Source organism: Etheostoma spectabile, chromosome 16, assembly GCF_008692095.1.
Source record: "Etheostoma spectabile isolate EspeVRDwgs_2016 chromosome 16, UIUC_Espe_1.0, whole genome shotgun sequence".
Taxonomy (NCBI): Eukaryota; Metazoa; Chordata; class Actinopteri; order Perciformes; family Percidae; genus Etheostoma; species Etheostoma spectabile.
The window spans coordinates 7,246,321-7,263,418 of NC_045748.1; the positions used below are offsets into that span (position 1 = coordinate 7,246,321).

At 40.4% G+C, this 17,098-nt stretch overlaps 1 protein-coding gene across 3 annotated transcripts in view; it reads left to right on the forward strand.

Annotated features, from left to right (window-relative positions):
• The first annotated feature begins 8,429 nt into the window (after positions 1-8,429).
• The window catches only part of si:dkey-112m2.1 (transmembrane protein 132C), a 149,903-nt gene continuing 141,234 nt past the window's right edge, over positions 8,430-17,098 (forward strand). For 2 of the 3 annotated variants that reach the window (XM_032540118.1, XM_032540120.1), the window contains exons 1-2: positions 8,430-8,841; positions 9,309-9,500. In XM_032540118.1, the coding sequence (XP_032396009.1) occupies positions 9,434-9,500 (67 nt within the window). In that variant the 5' untranslated portion in view covers positions 8,430-8,841; positions 9,309-9,433. The remainder of the gene's footprint in view (positions 8,842-9,308; positions 9,501-17,098) is intronic. The other variant, XM_032540119.1, reaches the window with a different exon arrangement.

Genomic DNA, 17,098 nt, shown 5'->3' on the forward strand with positions numbered 1-17,098 from the left:
AAGCAGTATTTCAGCCTGAGACACCCAGTCATGTGTACAGCATGTGAGCAGAAGCTAAAGATTACATTGATAATTAAAAGGTGAAAAGATGCTATATAGATAAACTTGCTAATGCTAGTCATATGCTCGAATTCCACCTCTTGTTGGCTTCTTCTCCATAGAACTGGCAGCTGAGGGATGTTATTGTTGTGGTACTTAGAGTCATTCGCCATACCAAAGTGACAGAAGAAACATGTTTTCTCGGAAACTGATAGCTATTACAAACCTGTGGTATAGTTACATTACAAAGGAAACTCCTCTGTTTCTATGTTGAGGAACATTAAAGCTAGAATACTTCAATCAAACCATGTACTCAATGTTTTTTATGCTTTCTTTAGGATGATAATCCCATTCTGCAACTACATTTTAAGTTTTCATTGTTAATGGCAGAGTCCGCCATTCCTGTGCTATGTTCAAATTGCCTTCACGCGCACAAGGGATTCACAGGAAATGATGCATGCATATAATCCAGTGCGAGTTGATATCAGATTCAGTGTTTACAGTTCACTCTCCTCATACAATACCACAGCTGTATTAAGTTACTGCCAATGTAGACCCAATATACCCCTTCTGCTGCTGCCTCGCATTAAATTCATTCAACTGGCAAAGCACACAGGGGCTTTTATTATTGTTTGACCACAATCGTCATCAAATATATGCCCACCAAACAATACTAACCTGTTTTTTGATCTATTTCCAGTATTGCTGTTAGCTGAAGGGCTGCAGACGACAGGCTTCACACCTCCAGCTCCTCAGCAAGGTAAACAACTCCTGTTCACTGTTCCGGCTGTTGTGTGGGAAAGTGCTCGTGCCATGCTCAACAAGAAATCCGATTTCAGTTGCTCATGGCATGATGGAAAAAGGCCAATTATCTTTTAAAGGTCCCATGGCAATTTTATTAAATTAATATGCATTCCCCCAACCTGCCTATGGTCCCCCAGTGGCTAGAAATGGTGATAGGTGTAAATTGAGCCCTGGGTATCCTGCCTTTCAAATTGGCCAAACTGTAATCTCGCTCCTTATGAGGTCATAAGGGGCAAGGTTACCTTCCCTTTCTCTGCTTTGCCCACCCAGAGAATTTGGCCCACCCATGAGAGAGAGACAGGGATTCAAAACGAGCAAAGTGGCAGTTGGTCAAGACCACACCCCCAGTTTCCACCTTGCCCCCCCACATATCTCCTCCTCAGAAACGGTACATACTAAGGAAAGCTCATTGTGGGACTGGTTCTAGAGGCTGTAATTCTGGGAAAGAGACTTCAGATATGGTATTAGGGGACCACTAAGATCTATTTAAAAGCATCCAAAGAGCACCATGTCATGGGACCTTTAAGACACAAACGTTTGTTTGGCTGTGCAGTAAATATTAGTATGAGATATATTATTATTAGATATTTGACAGACAATAATTAAAAGAAAAATACTTCTGAAACTCCTGCTTCACAACTCTATACCTGATAGAGAAAAGTTAAAATGTTGACCAGAACTATGGCTCAGATGTCTTGTTATGGACACGCAAATTGGAAACCTGCCAACTAGTCAGTCTCTGGTCATGTTGTAAGCAGGTAAGGTCTTTGGACTCCCAGCACAGTTTCACAGCTTTGTCTGGTAGATAGATCACATATACTGATTGGAAAACCTTTTGATGAGATAAGTCAGCGAGCTTGCCAACATGTTTACCACACTAATGGTCCTCTCCAATTGTTCCCGAAGTGAATTTTAGTGACACTCTTGTCTCTAACCTCGTTGGTCCTTCATGTGCGTTGACAAATAGTATCTAAAAAGGTGCATCACATTGAGGATGAAGACGTTTTTCCCAGCAACATCTGATCTTTTATTCATAGCATATCATTGTGCGTGTGCCTCTCTACTCAGATTCATTAGCGCATTATGATATTCTTTTGTTTGTGTTGCTCATGCTGTGAGAAGGGCAAAAAACAATTTTCTTTTTGAATCTCTAATCAGGTCAGCCTCTGGTAATGACCTCTTAATAAATGTCTGTATGCCGTGTGCTTGTGTGTGTTGGGGGGGGTACATGGAAGGGGAAAAGACTAAATGATATCAGCGGTGCATCAACTGACTCATCCCTCTGCTCTCTGTTCTGCTCCCTACGTAGGTGAGTTCAATATCTACTGCATTTTAAGAAAAACTGTTTAACGGCTAAATCTTTTGTTGTAGACAGCTGGGCCTCCAGCTAACCTGCTCAATATAACAGTTAAAGAGAAAGATCAATGTGATTAATGCTTTACTCATTCCTTTAAGATTCCCTCCACATTGCTGTGTGTATGGATCGCTGTTGGAGGAGATGCTTCTGTTCAGCTGCCTGTTTAACTGACAACACTAGTTCACACAAGGAAAAGTCCACATCGGCTCTTTACCAATAGATCTCTGCGCACAGGCTCTTTAGTTGTAATGCCAGCAGGTTACGGCAAATAGATCGAACATGGCGTGTTATCCAAGGCTGTCGAATACAAAGCTGCAAACAACCTCTAATATCTTCACTGAGACTCAAGACATCACACACAGTCATTTGACCCATTGTTTTTAATTTAAAAATATATATATATTGAGCCACTTTAAATCCAAGGTCTATTTGAAGGAGGTGTGACTCTTTCAAAAACTTAAATATTAGTGGCGTTATTAAGGTTCAACATAGATCTAGAAGTGTATCATTAAAGACTAAAACGACAAGATAGTGGCTTAGGAAAAGTACCATATTTGGAGAAATAGAGAGAAATAAAAAGAGAGGAATAAAAAGATGAACCATTATTGGACATTTATATTGTGCTTTATTTCTATATTGAGTTTCCACACTTGACTGTTTTAAAGTCAGTTCAGTGGGCACTTTTACTGTCCGTGCAACACACCCTCATACCTAAATGACAGAATTGGTCGATTTTCAATGACTCCCTAAACAACAAATTTGAAAGTTCTATTGAACGGCGTAATACGACCGCAAGGTGGCTGCTTTAACCATGTGACTGTAACACATGACCATGTTGAAAATTTCAATCATGTGACCATTTGACGTAAAAGGTGCAGTTATTAAGACATAACGTTGTGAAATGGTGTAAAACTAGTTATGTTTAGGCAAGAAAAGTACTTAGAATTAGGAAAATATCAGGTATTGGCTTAAAATGAGCCACCTAAAAATACTAAAATGAGGACATAACGTGACACAACGTGACATAACGTGACATCACAGACGTCATTGAGTCACGGACTTAAGTCCATAAAACCCGATTAATTTGAAAAAGGGACTTGGTTTCAAATGAGACCCCAGTCTCTTGAGTGAACGTCCTTAGTTTGTTTGACCCATCCTCACCCTAACCTACCTGCTAATGTGGAATTTGGTGCTCTTATACTTTGTCACCTCACTTTCTCTTTTGCTCTCCGACTAATTACTACAGCCTCGAGAGGACGCCGTCTAACAAGAAACGTAAGTATCGGTCGTTATGAGCTGCTTGCACAGTTGATCTATACAGTCATTTTCTGGGTGAGGACGTCCTTGTCCGTGACACCGTTTACAGTTCAGCTCTCTGTGCATGCCTCTTACATAACCCTATGTGTAATTAAGAGAAGAGAAAATTGAGAGACTTCTTTTCTATAGAAAGTCAGCTCCTTCTACAGTATAAACTTCTCACCATGTTGCAAGCTGAGCAACTTGCCAAAGAGCTTGTAGCTGTCACAACCCATACCAGACCAAAAGCAAGAGACACTCAGAACCAACAAAGTGACACCCCATGGGACTCTGCTCACCAGGAGGTAGACAACAGTTTAAATTTCACAGCCAGGATTGTGTATCTGCACGGGGTCATGCCGAGTATTTCCCCTCCTCAAACACTGCCATCAGATAATCTGTTTTAAGTCTATTTTTGCCTCTTTGATCAATAGCTTATTAAACCCTCACTGTGAGAACTATTATGTGAAACAGGCTACAGGACTTCAGTCAGTGAAATAAACTGCAGCGTGTACCTTATGTTCACGTCTTTTGCGGCAGTACTGTAAGTTATGTCTGAATTGGACAAAGAGATCCAAACAGAGAATCAGAAAAGATTTTATATATATAGATATATATGCCATATATACAGTGTCTTCTGTCTTGTAAAAATTAATTGAGCAAGACACACAAAGGAGAAAAAAGTTCCTTCACACTGTTGCTCAAGGCAGACCTTTAGCATTTTCTTTATTTTAGGCATGCAGCTAATGTTCTCATCAGTAAAACTTATACTGACTGCAAAAAATTAAACTCTTAGATCACCAACATTACAAGCAGCCAGGGAGGATAGTAAAGGTCAGAGCCATGGCGTCCTCAGAATATTTCTGATTGTAGAATGAAGTAAGAGAGAAGGTTTGTGAAAAGAAATAGAAGTATAAGGAAAACAAGCTCTTTAAGCAAATTGAAGAGGGCAACAGCATAGCCTGTAAAAATATAGGGACAGAAGCCAATTTGATATCCTGATGATGTAAGAAATCATTTAAAAGATATGCTTTCAGCTGGTGACACTGTTTCGATAGCTGCTGATTTACATTAGTGTTATTAACCACATTCTGTCACACTTTCTCTGTGCAAAACATTAACTTAGCATTACTCAGACCTCAACTTTTTAAGTAATAACGTGTTGCGGAACACACACTGGGTTCCATACATACTGTGCAAGAAACATAATAATTACTGTATATATTTGGATTGGCAGCCTGAGTGACCCAGATCCAACAAAGCAGCTGAAATAAGAAGTAAAGAACTGTGTATAAAACAGCGACAATAACACGCACAATCCCCATTTTATGTCAACTCCAAGAATCGTCTATGTGTTAAGGGAGGCCTTCCTCGAGTGCAGTCATTCGGGATGGAAATTTGTTTCTCCTTTGATATCGCATTCTACTTGAATGGTGCTGGTGGAGCAAAAAGCATGATGAAGACAAGTAGATGAAGGAGGAAGCTTTCTCTCTCTTCCAAACCCGCAGGGTCCCTCCACCCCGCCGCTGATGGCCTGTAATTGGTGTTTGGTGCTGTTGTGGAGAGGCCTCAGCTGCAGGGTGGCTCCTCTGGCTGCCTTTCAAAGTGTCATTGGTTTTTGTGTCCCATTGTGGCTTGTTCACTCTCCTCCAGAGGAAGAGCGGGCGTGTATGCTGGCAGCTTGAGGCTTTTCACCCAGCAGGGTGCAGGGGAAGCAAAACCACCAACAGCTGTGCTACATCATTCTCTGAAGATATGGATGGATGGATTATTGAACTATAATACACTTTGTATTTTACTATCTTTATACTATTGTACTTTTTATGTACTTTATGGTTGGTAATACTTAGCAGAGAGGGAATGTAAGTTCATACATTTACTTATTGAGGTACATTACTTGAGTATTTCCATTTCATACTCTATAGGCCAACTTATTACATTTTGGAAGCCAGTATTGTATTATTTTACTCACCCACATTGATTTGACACCAATAGTTACTTTGCAGATTCAGATTATTATTACAAAGATATCAACTATGGATTTAACTACTCAGCAGTATATAAAGTACTTAAAATTAGCTCCACCTTTAACAGCTATAACATTAGTGATGCTTAACATAACATTAATGCATCATTAATCTAGTATATATTATTCTGAAATGGCCCATTCTGCATGAGGAATACTTGTAGTGCTTTAAGTATATTTTGATGCATAAACTGTACGTTTACTTGCTTTGGATTATTTCTATTCTGTGATATTGCTACTTTTACTTATGTTAAAGATGTGAGTATTTTCCCTACCACTGCTGCTAAGCCTGTGAGAGCAGTTGATGGTGTCATCAGGGTTCTCTTGTCTTGAGCTTGAGGTTTAACACTTCACAGAAAGCCTAAATTATAGGAGGTGCAGGAATTGAACGGCCATTTGGGAGGCAGGGAGGGTTTAATGAAAGACGCTATTGAGCTGCATCATGGGATTTGTAGGATCCACTGTTTGTCACTAAAGATGAAAGTCAGAATATCTTGGTCTCTTGGTTGCATCACTTTTAAACATTACTACACACAATCTGTCTCTTGTAAAACCCCCAACTTTATGGAAGCTAATTGCTCAAATACCCCTATGATATAGTAATTGTGCTACTGCCATTTGTTGCTCTTCTTTTTCTGTTGTTCTTCTGATTTTATTATGGACATTTACCTTATTTTTGTGAAACTTCTGAACTATAATAATAAACATTACAGAGAGACAATGACTAACTTAGCATTGACATCCTATTTGAGGCATTCATTTTATTTTTCCATCCCAGCATATTCATTAGATACATGTTTCTATTGTTTGTCTTGATGCCACTTAAAGCCGCAGTAGGCACAAAGCCAAAATAACCACTAGAATTTGTGAGGAGCTACTGCCAGCTATGGGGGCATGGTTTACGTGTGCGGCAGCCATGACTGTTTGTTCAAAACAACGATGGCGGACCTGATAGACAAATGGTTCATCCAATCACCTGCCAGTTATGTTTTTGAAAGTGCCTGACTTTTTCCAAACAGTTTCCAATGACAGCTTCTCAGATGGTTCTGTGTTAAAAAACCATCTGGCGTGTCAGGTTATCCTTAGTCAATATCCACGACGTTCTGCTCTCATTCTTCTGGAAATGCGGCCAGATGTGACTGTTTTTGGATGTCCGTTTTCAGATGTCCGTTACCTTACGCATTCTTTGTGTTGGAATTTTAAACTCAGGTGGATTTATGAGGACTATGGTTAACTGCTGGGGGTTCCTTTCCCCGTTCTTCTTTTCCTAAACACAACCGTCCCATTGTTGTCCCGCCCCCCAGAGACCACGGATCGTGTCCCAGCGTGTGACGTCTCCGTGAAATCCAACCTCTGTATAGATGCTTTCCAGTAGGTGCTAACCACCACAAAATAAACAAGATAATTGTGTCTGTGTACACAAATTAATAGTTTAAAAATGACCTGGCCATTTCACAAACTGTCGTGAGAACGCCCACATCGTTTGAGAATGTGCTGCCTGACCTCCGCCACCGGATGGCACCCGTGGAGTCAACTGTTTAGCTCCGCCCACATTTAGCCCAACCCCAATCTGGGTACTGCAGTCAGGTGCAATTGGGCACCTTGGCTCCGCTCTGCGCTTAGACAATTGCCCAAGACAATTGTCTTAGACTTAGACTTCTCTTTATTAATCCTTTTGGGATGACTCCTGCGAGGAAATTGAAATTGTGACTGGTTTAAAGAAATGCCAATAAACCAGAGCAGTTTTTCTCCAAACCCGGAATGCTGTGTGGACTAGCTGGAACCTCCACTGCAGCTCTGTAGAGGAAGGTCTGGCAATGAGAGACTAGGGAAATGTCTTCAGCAACTCTCATTTCTTTGCTGCACGTGCATCGAATGCGCAGAACAGCCAATTAATGCACAGAACAGCCAATTAATGCGCAGAACTGCCAATAGTACTGCTCTCTCACTCTCTCTCTCTCTCTGAAAAGACCTGTGATTAACCAAAGTCTCCTGTCACAGTTAGTTTATCTCAAGGCTGAATACAGAGCCAAGAAGAGGTGCAGAAGTCCAGTTTTCTCTCAGACCACTTGAATAACAATATGCTGAAAGGTTATAATGGATTGTTTGCCCCAAAATGACGCTAAAAATAAAGTGCCAACCACAGCTTTAAGCAGTGACTGCTCCTTTCTGCATACGACCATGTTCAGCCCACAGATGAAGACAACTAATATTTATGCAGTATTTCCTGAGTCATGAGTCATGAAGCTGACTGAGGGCAGCAGCTTGCAGTCAGAGGTGCCCCATAGGTGGCACTGTTGGTTCTATTGACTGAGCCTTGGCACAACAGGTTGCACTGCTCCACTCCTCTCTCCACTCAATGGACACTAATGAGCCACCCAGGTTATGGGAGTGGTAAAATAAAAATGTAATGTGTGCTTCTTTGTGTCATTGATAACCACTCTAACATGAGTTTAGAGCAATTTAATCATGAAAAGGCATTGGACCACAGATTTCTGTTTGTTTCTGTTTTGTTATAGGCCTATATCATGGATTATACTGGAAGTGTAGTATATGACACGGAGCTCCATATACCAAGCTTCTCTTTATTATTTGATTATTTAAAACGGTGTTAAAATACTGCTGCTCCATGGTATGAATACACCTGATAAAGTGGTTATCTACTGTCTAAATTGAGATTACTGTCTGCTTGTAGAGTCGCAGTCTTAGGCTCATTTTCACCATTTCACCCAAAATGTAATTGAAAATATGTGGTGTCGACGGGGGCCCCTTTCTAATTTGCCGTCAACTTTCTTTTTCCAAAGGTTTTTGGGAATAAAAAAACGCGATCTCGATGTGATATGAGCCGGAAATTGGATGGCACAATTGCTGACGTGAAACCCTCTAATTTACCAATCGAGCCGGGACTGCGCGTCCCGTTCCCATCCCATCCTCAGTTTCAGCACCAGCACTGTCCGTGTCCACACAGCCACAGGCTGCAGTGGCAACAGCTCCTGGATCCACAGTGCACGCTTCTCCATCGCGCGGAAAGTTGGAGGACTATTTGCCAGATATATCGCATCACATGTCACTTGCCAGGTGATGTGGATCGCTGTCGAACCACCACTTTATGAAAAAGAAGAAGAAGAAGAAGAAAAACAAATAGCTGCGCGTGTTCTGAGATCTCTTTAAAAACCAGAGAGTGTTGAGGACTTTTTTTTTTTTGCTCGTATCGTTGATGAAATTATTCTTGCCTGGATGAAGAGACTGGTGTATTTTAATGTCAGTATTGGATGAATTGAACCGCAGCGCCGAATCCTGTGCTATACGAGAAATAATGGTAAGAAGCAAAGAAACAAAAACACTGCATCAATTTCACAGAATTCTTCTTAATTCCATAATGTTGCTTTTTGTAGCCTGTAGTGGTTGTTTTTACAAGTGTGCAAAGCTCAGAGACAGAGGATAAGAAGAATAGGTTTTGATCTTTGACACATTCAGCACAAATTTGTCAAATATTAAGCATCCAAGGGGCTGTAGGGTGAGATTGGTGACACACGGTTTGTTTTACGCACCCCGGAGGCATCTGTTTTATTCAGAAATTAACAATTAAATCAACATGTACCGTGTAGAATGAGATCAGCCAGAAAGAGACATATGAGAAGTTGATGAATTAACGTCCATATGTTATAGCCTATACATTTTGGGAGACATCTGGGAGACCGATGTGGACGTCTCTTCTAGTCCACCATACGTGTGTTTTTATGGCAAGGTAGCCCACTGACCGTGCGTTCATGTCTGTGATGGCAGGTGGTGTCGCACGGAATACAGCTGTATTGTTTGAAATGGAAAACTGCTCACAGAGGATAAATTGCGTGCAAACTTGTGCAGCTTTCCGCTGAGGGAGTTATCCAGCAGCCCCTCTCCGAATAAACATGAGTCCACGGCGAGACGTGGGGCCGCTCCGCTGCGTGGGACTCACCGCGCTTCTCCTGTGCACAGGTAAGACCCCAGAGTTCAGCTAAAGGCAATGAACACTTGTGCCTATAACGTCCGAACAAGAAGTATGGAGATGAGGTAGGTAATGGTCACATAATAGGAGACACTGTAAATGCATCCAACTTAGAGTGATTTTATTCAACGTGGAACTTTTAATCAAATGCTAATTATTTCCATTTAGCCAAGAGGACACATGTGATGTAAGAGACATATAATTAGCTCTAAGCTGCTGTGGCAGAATACAAAATGACTTTAATATTAACATGAATGAACTGTGACAGTGGCCTAGGGAGTGTGGGTTTTGCTGTTGTGTAGCAGCACTTAAATTGGATGCAGCATATGAGCATGGCACTGCAGAGCACCAGGAATAACAACAGGGTGCAGACACAACCCAGAAAAAGAGAAGTGCACCTTTTCACTAAGTTTGAGCAGTTGTGCACTTGCAAAAAAACGTGTGTGTGGAAAATATCTATCTGTGTGTGTTTTTGAGCGTGTGCACCTGCATCTGGTTACGTTTTGGGGTGTATTGCTGTATTGTCTGCGAGAGTGTGGATGTTCGGGTGTGTTTATGCAAGATGTGTGTGCTTGTGTAGACCTGTGAAAAAAAATGCATATAGGAAAAATCATGTGTTTTCATCCTCGCTGTTTTCCTGCCAATCAAAGGCGATAAAGAGAACCCATTCTCACTTGGCTATGACTAACTGACGACAGATACCTTTGTCATTGTTAGATGATGGAGAAATACTTACTGTGTGTGTATCTATGGGAAATTTCTTATGTTAATGTATAGTTTTTTCCCATCCTTCTGTTTGGTTAAGGTCACATTTAATTTAAAAATGTCACCGCTGTGATCTGGGCAGCCTCGCTAAACCTGGGTCCATTAGCAACCAGAGAAGCCAGATTACTGACAGACTGAAAAAAACAGCCAGTTCAGCCGTATTATCTGAGGCACTTATTTCCAGACGTGGGTATAGAAGCCAAAAACTGTGCATAGGTAAAAGTACAGTTATTTTATAATAATCAACCTCATGTTGACGACAGGACACACACAAAGGACTTCACTGAACACGGCCAAGAAGTACAGTCTTGCACATTTAACTGCCATAAAGAGCAGACCTTTTTACACTTCTGTTTTTGTATGGATTAAAGCGAGAAGATACAACATCTTAATTAGTGAACTCTAAATGTGCTGGTGGCACATTTTTTTAACCTTTGGACGGAGACATGCTAGCAGTTTGCTCCTGTTTCCAGTCTTTGAGCTAATACGGTAAGCTCTCCTGTCTGCAGCTTCATATTTGACGGACAGACGTGGGGGTTATCAGTAATCTTATCTAACTCGTGTATTTACCAAAATGTCTAACCATTAGTACATGAAAATGGAGTGAACTAACTCGTTATACCCCATTTCTGCTAATGTGGAAGTGAAAATAGAGGTTCGTATTAAAATGATTACCCAAACTCTCCCCTGTAAACATCGCTCAGATTTACCAGAGCAGGGTTGTACATGCAACACAGTTATATTATAATATTTAAAAACGCAATTCTGGGTGATCCTGGTTAAATGCTGGATTTGTTTTAACCAACCTGCTGGTAGAAAGTATCTTTATTGAATTTAGGCAATCAAGTTGATAAGTAAATGCTATTATAACCATGTAAAGGTGTAAAGTGGGAAAAATCAGTTTATCAGAATATACCTTGGTATTGGGGGAGGAAAAGATCCGTTGAGTGGCTCTTTTCACCAGGTTAAAGCCACTTCTCAAATATAGAGGTTGGCCAAAGATTCATCCATATCTTGTTGGTTCTTGTCAGCCACTTAATCTTTGCAGGTGAAAGTGGAAGAAGGGGAAAAAACGGATTCCATCTTGTCTGTCAACCCCCTGGTGTGCAGAGTCTCAGAGGATATTATAACTCTCCAGCCATCCGATTGCTTTCACCAAGAGGTTTCAGGCTGTCTCTTTGAGACACACACACACTGACAGGCACACACCGCAGAGTATACCTACACATCCAGTACTCATACTGGCAAACTGGCCATTATTTCCAAACTCTCCATGTAGTTAAAAATTACCTAGTTGCCACTTCACAGTAAGGCACATTTATAAAAGTTGCAGACTTTGTCTGTAAGAACTTTATTACATTAATAATAATCATTTTTTTATATTCGGTTAAAAATGTGGCAACCCAAAATTGTTATTTCATTATTACAACAACGTTAGCATACTTAACGTAACTATTAAAAAGATTTATATCTCTATATCTCTAATTGTCTATAGTTTTCATCACCTGTTCACAAAAGTAGAGTATTTGAAGGCCTGGGATAAAGGGCGCTGTGCTTAACAAGAGTGGGAGGATTCCCACTTGGAGCTCGCCTGCTCTTTTCTATGTGTGTGGGCCTCAGTCAGAGTGGATTGTGATGGAAAGTTGAAAAGTTACAAAACCAAAAATGCATTTAGCCTTAAATAACAATAGCTCTCATGGTTTCTTTCTCTTTCTCTCTCTCTCTCTCTCTCTCTCTCTCTCTCTCTCTCTCTCTCTCACACACACACACACACACATGCTCACACCTAACCAAAATCACAGTAGCCAAAGGCATTTGACAACTGGTAATTTCAGATCTCTGATCCCCACTGTTTTTAGCCATTTTAATTTTGTTTGTTTGTTTGATTGCACAGGATGCACATGATGCTAATAAAACCACTGTTTATTAAACCCTATTACCAAACAAGAACACTGTTATTGGATGATTCTGCAAAACCTCACAATTATGACTCATTTATTATTTTTTTTACGTCCAATTTTCAAAATGTTCACATGCTGCTTTCAAAAGTATCTGTGCTTGGCAAGTATGATGTGGTTAAGGTCGGGGAGAGATTGTAAGTTAGGGGATGAATAAAAACTGCATGTCTGTGAAGGAAGGTAAACTCTGGTCATCTGAGTGAAAGTCAAACACACTGCGCGCTAATCTAGCACTCCACCAAACCCTCACTTCCTGCCTCTCCACAGAAAGGGCACACTACTTCCTGCATCAGAACTGAATGTTGGCAAATCCAGAGGTCTGAACATGAACTGCGATACTGGGCTGGGTTTTTAATGTATAATAACTATTGTCTGACTACTGAAGAGTGTAGTGTTGCTACAGTTCCTCTGCTTGTTTCCTCTTGAATATTTTAACATAAAATATCATGAAAAACAGAGATCACAAAGAATGCAGTGTTTTGCTTATGTGAACAGCAAATTGAATCATTTTGTAATTTGGCTTCAGGTTTGTATCCCTTTCGTCAGGTGAAACCTCCACAGAAAAATTACAAGTCACATTTACCATTATAGTGGCTGAGCCCTCTAGTGGTCTCCCTTTATTATAACGGGTGCAAAATAGGCAGTAAGGTGACTAAGTATAAGAGCGCCAAATTACGCGTAAGGAGGAGGTTGGATGGGTCAAACAAACACGTCTTTCACCCAAGAGACCCGGGCTCGTGTTCTGTTTAAAACATAGAGCAAGTTTTTTGTTAACTTTACGAAACAAACTGAACTACCAGTGGCGATTCAAGGGTGACCCGTGCCCCCGTAATATTAAGCCTCAACCCCCCCCACCCCCCCCACCTCTGTCATATATTTTCATACATTTTAATCCCACGTTTATTCCCAAAGAGGGGATATTCTTCTTATGCAGTGATAAATAAAAGTTATATATGTGTATTGTTATTCTTTTGTAGAACCAAACCTATGGAGGGTTGGTGGTAGGACTGTAACAATTCCAAATTCTCCTGGACGATTAATTGCGATTAATATAATTGTCTATTTTAGTGAAATATATTTTTTATTATAAATGAATCCCAGGATACATCTTTTGTTAAATATAATATTTTTTTTTTAAATATATTTTTTTTTAAACCTTACTAAAAAAATTTTGCGCCTAAATATAACTAAAGTGTGACCAGAACACAACGGTAATGACATGATTAAAAAGTGTGCCTGTCACTCATGTTTAAAAGTGTGACATTTTGGTGTTAGAACAGAAAACACTCCCGTGGGTCGTATTTTCTGCCACTGCTGGAGGCACTAATTTATAAAATGCTTCTAGTGTTCGTATTAGAGGGAATGACAAAATTACATATTGTTTTATGGTTTGTAGGACTTGTAGGGCAAAGCCTTATGCCATACACCTGTAATACACACAGTGGAACGTTAATATCTGCTGGGTGAGTAATGAATACAAAGTTAATGAGCCACATTATCAAGTTCCATGTGATCAGCCCTGCATACTGTAGCACAGTAAGCTTTGATGCTATTTCCACAATATCTTCCATGAGGCCTTTTAGCCAATTCAGCTTTATTATCGGCTATCATGATTGTGCGGTTGGAGGTTGTTGAGTGTGGTTGGATCGTTTAAGTTCAGGGATGTTTTTAGTCCTGGTCTGTCCCTGGTACCAACAAATCAATTAAATGAATTGTCCCTGTTGACCGTTCCAGCTGCACTGTTTGTTATTTTGATGAATTTTTTTTCAACAAGGTAATGCTTCAACTTGAAAAGGCTTTTGTTTCCACATGCTTCAGTTTGAATGATTTCCTTAAAACGTTTCCATCCTTTTTAAAATCACCATCAATCAACTGATACTTAAGTAAACTCATGCTTCAAACAGGGAATGGGTCAAATCTGTTTTTGAAAAGAACAGATTACCAAAATTTAGGGGGGATTTACTAGTGCTTGCTACATCTGTACACTTTTAAAAGGCTGCAGTGGATTTCACACAACGGAGGTCATTCTGTGGACAGTTTCCTCAGCAAGTCTACTGACGAAACAGGCAGAAAACTTGAGACTTAAAACAGATTATCTCATGCCAGTGTTAGTAGAGAGGAAGAGCCTGGAATAACCCTGCAAACACAAAGGCTGTGAAATCCAAACTGGCGTCTACCACGATATTACTTGTTGGGTTTGAGCATCTTCTGGTTTCACTCTGGGAGGTTGGCATGGCTGGGTGCTTCTGGGTAGCAAAATGCTGATAATAAGCTGACTTTATAGAAAATTCTTATGAAAAAGTGGGTCCCCGCTCTCTTCGTTTTTCACTCGTTTTCTCTTTAAATGGTCCAAAAGGCATTTCTATGAGCTGTAATGTTCATTACCATAAAACAAGCGATACTTGTAACTGGAGGCCTCAACCGGGAAGCTAATATTGGGATGGCCTCTTAAACATCATGGGTCTTTCCAACAGCAGAACAAAACGTTTGACTTTCCAGAGGCAAAGTCAAAGTTTATTACGCTGAAAAGAACACACATTTTGTCTGTAAAGCAAAAGCCCTCTCGACAAACAAGAATGTAATAACAATTTTTTCCAAATCCAGTGCAGAAATGTACTACCACTGAATTAATGTGGTATTATAAAGTGATAGATGAAGACTGGCTTCCCCCGTCTGTCACTGTATTTTCTCCAGTCTCCAGTGAGCAGCAGAGGGAAACTCTGCACCAGGGAGCCATATGTCATATTATATGGGTCATAACACAGAGACACAAGTCATAAAGTGAAAGGTCAGGTAAAGAACAGTGTTAAGTAAAGTGTGTAGTACAAACCCAAAAAACTTTTGTATTCCTTAAAAAAGCTACCATGTACTGGGTCTGCAGTAAAGTTAATTGAATACAATTTAAAAACCAGAAACAATAAGGTAAAAGAGGCTAAAAAGCTTTGTGGGAACCGAGTGGTATGGATGATCGTTTTTTCACTGCAAGCGATACGTTTTGCACAACACAGTCTTTTGGTACGGCAAACCAGCCGCTGAACTACTATTTGGGAAATAGCTATTTTATTGAGGACGACAATACAAAAATTTACCAAGAGGACAGAATATCTCAATATGTAAAAGAAAATCAGTTGCTATTATGATGATAGATTATGAATACCATTTTCCACCACCAGCTGTGATACAGATAACTAACTTAACTGCTATTTTTTGGGGAATATGATCTCTTTTTTTTTTACAAGGGCCATAAGACTAAACTAACAGAAGTTAGTGAGAGTGTTACTGAATAGATACAACAGGATGCAGCAGATGGACCTCATGGTAAGAGATGATGGGTTACAGTCATGAGATCTCAGCAGCAGTCAATCATCTTTGGAGGTTGGTAAAACTGGAGTTTCCGTGCATTTGTCTACCAGGAATAGCTAATTGTCTTCATATCTTTGCTTCAGGAATTATGTTCACTGACAACGTTTTTTTCCCAGTATAGGAAGTCTACATTTTTGTTCCGCATGCAAGTCATAGGGTCGGGGGTTGTACAAAGTGCAGGACTGTGACATAACCAGAGACCAGGGTTCACTTGATCCTTGATGTTCCACCTCCAGGAATGCTCCGGGGCCGTATGTAATTTCAGTTTCCTTCCGTTTTCTTTCTCTCCCACCTCTATTTTGCAGCAGCACTCTGCAGAGCTTAGCACCGCCCATGACAATTCTAATTGGTTTAAAGAAATGCACGTTTTCCTCCCATCCTCGAATGCTTTAGGGAGTAACCAGACCCTCCTTCAGCGCTCTTTGGATGAGGGTCTGGCAAAGCGAGACTATGCCTGGATGACTCAGTAAAGCAACTCTTCTTAATGGTTCTCACACTAACTGGCTTTTTTGCACAGACCATTTTTTAATTGATTTTGTGCATCTGAGTCAAATCCTGCCCCCTGCTGATACCCCCTTTTCATCCAACTGCCAGACCCTGTGTTTCTTTGGAGAAACGCTCTGAGCATCCAAAGTTTAAATACAAGCAGCAACACACCTCATACCAATCAAATTTAATACAATCAGAAGTGGGTCATTGTTGCATTACGTCTGTGGTAAAGACAAAATATGGCTGTTTCATCAGCAGAGAATGGCATAAAGAGTGTCCGGCTTGGAGAGTAACTGAAATGGATGCCGAGGGTTTTCTCCTTTATTTAGTTAATGGCATTTGCTGATGTCATTAGCTGTGCAAGCTAAGTGATTGACAGGAAATTACTTTGATGTTGTAGAGTGATTGTACTGTACAACGACAGTCCGGCACTTTATTCTGTGCAGGGAATTCAAATTACAAGCAAATTGGTGCAGGTGTGTCCAGTGTGGTCGCTCCCTTCGTTGTGTTTTTTAATAACTAATATTGTGGTAATTATTAACTATGACTAGAAAAGGCCAGGCAGGTGTGGCCTGCTTAACTCAAATGAAAATACTGTGGTATACATTGAGTTAAACCTGAGAATTCTGAAAAGCTTGGGCTTTAGAAAGCATGGCAAATGAGAGGATTTTACTCCTTAACTATTCCTTCAGTCATAGGACATGGACATTTGCTTTCCCACAAATCCATAGGATGTAATCCACTGGGAGGGAAAAATGCCAAAAGTGTCTTTCTTTTCCCACAGGTTTGCTTTACTAATAAGATCAAAGGCGGAAAGGATGAAAAGGAGAATAATCAATATATGACAGCAATAAGATGTAACATTGCCCTTTCCTTATTCACTCAGAGTGTTCGGAGATTTGGGAATACAGCGTGCCCAACCATGACTGGCGCATAAAGATCCGTGCTGATGCGCCCCAACACACATAATCACACACAAACGCACGTGCGCAGCATCACTAAAGCTTTTGTGA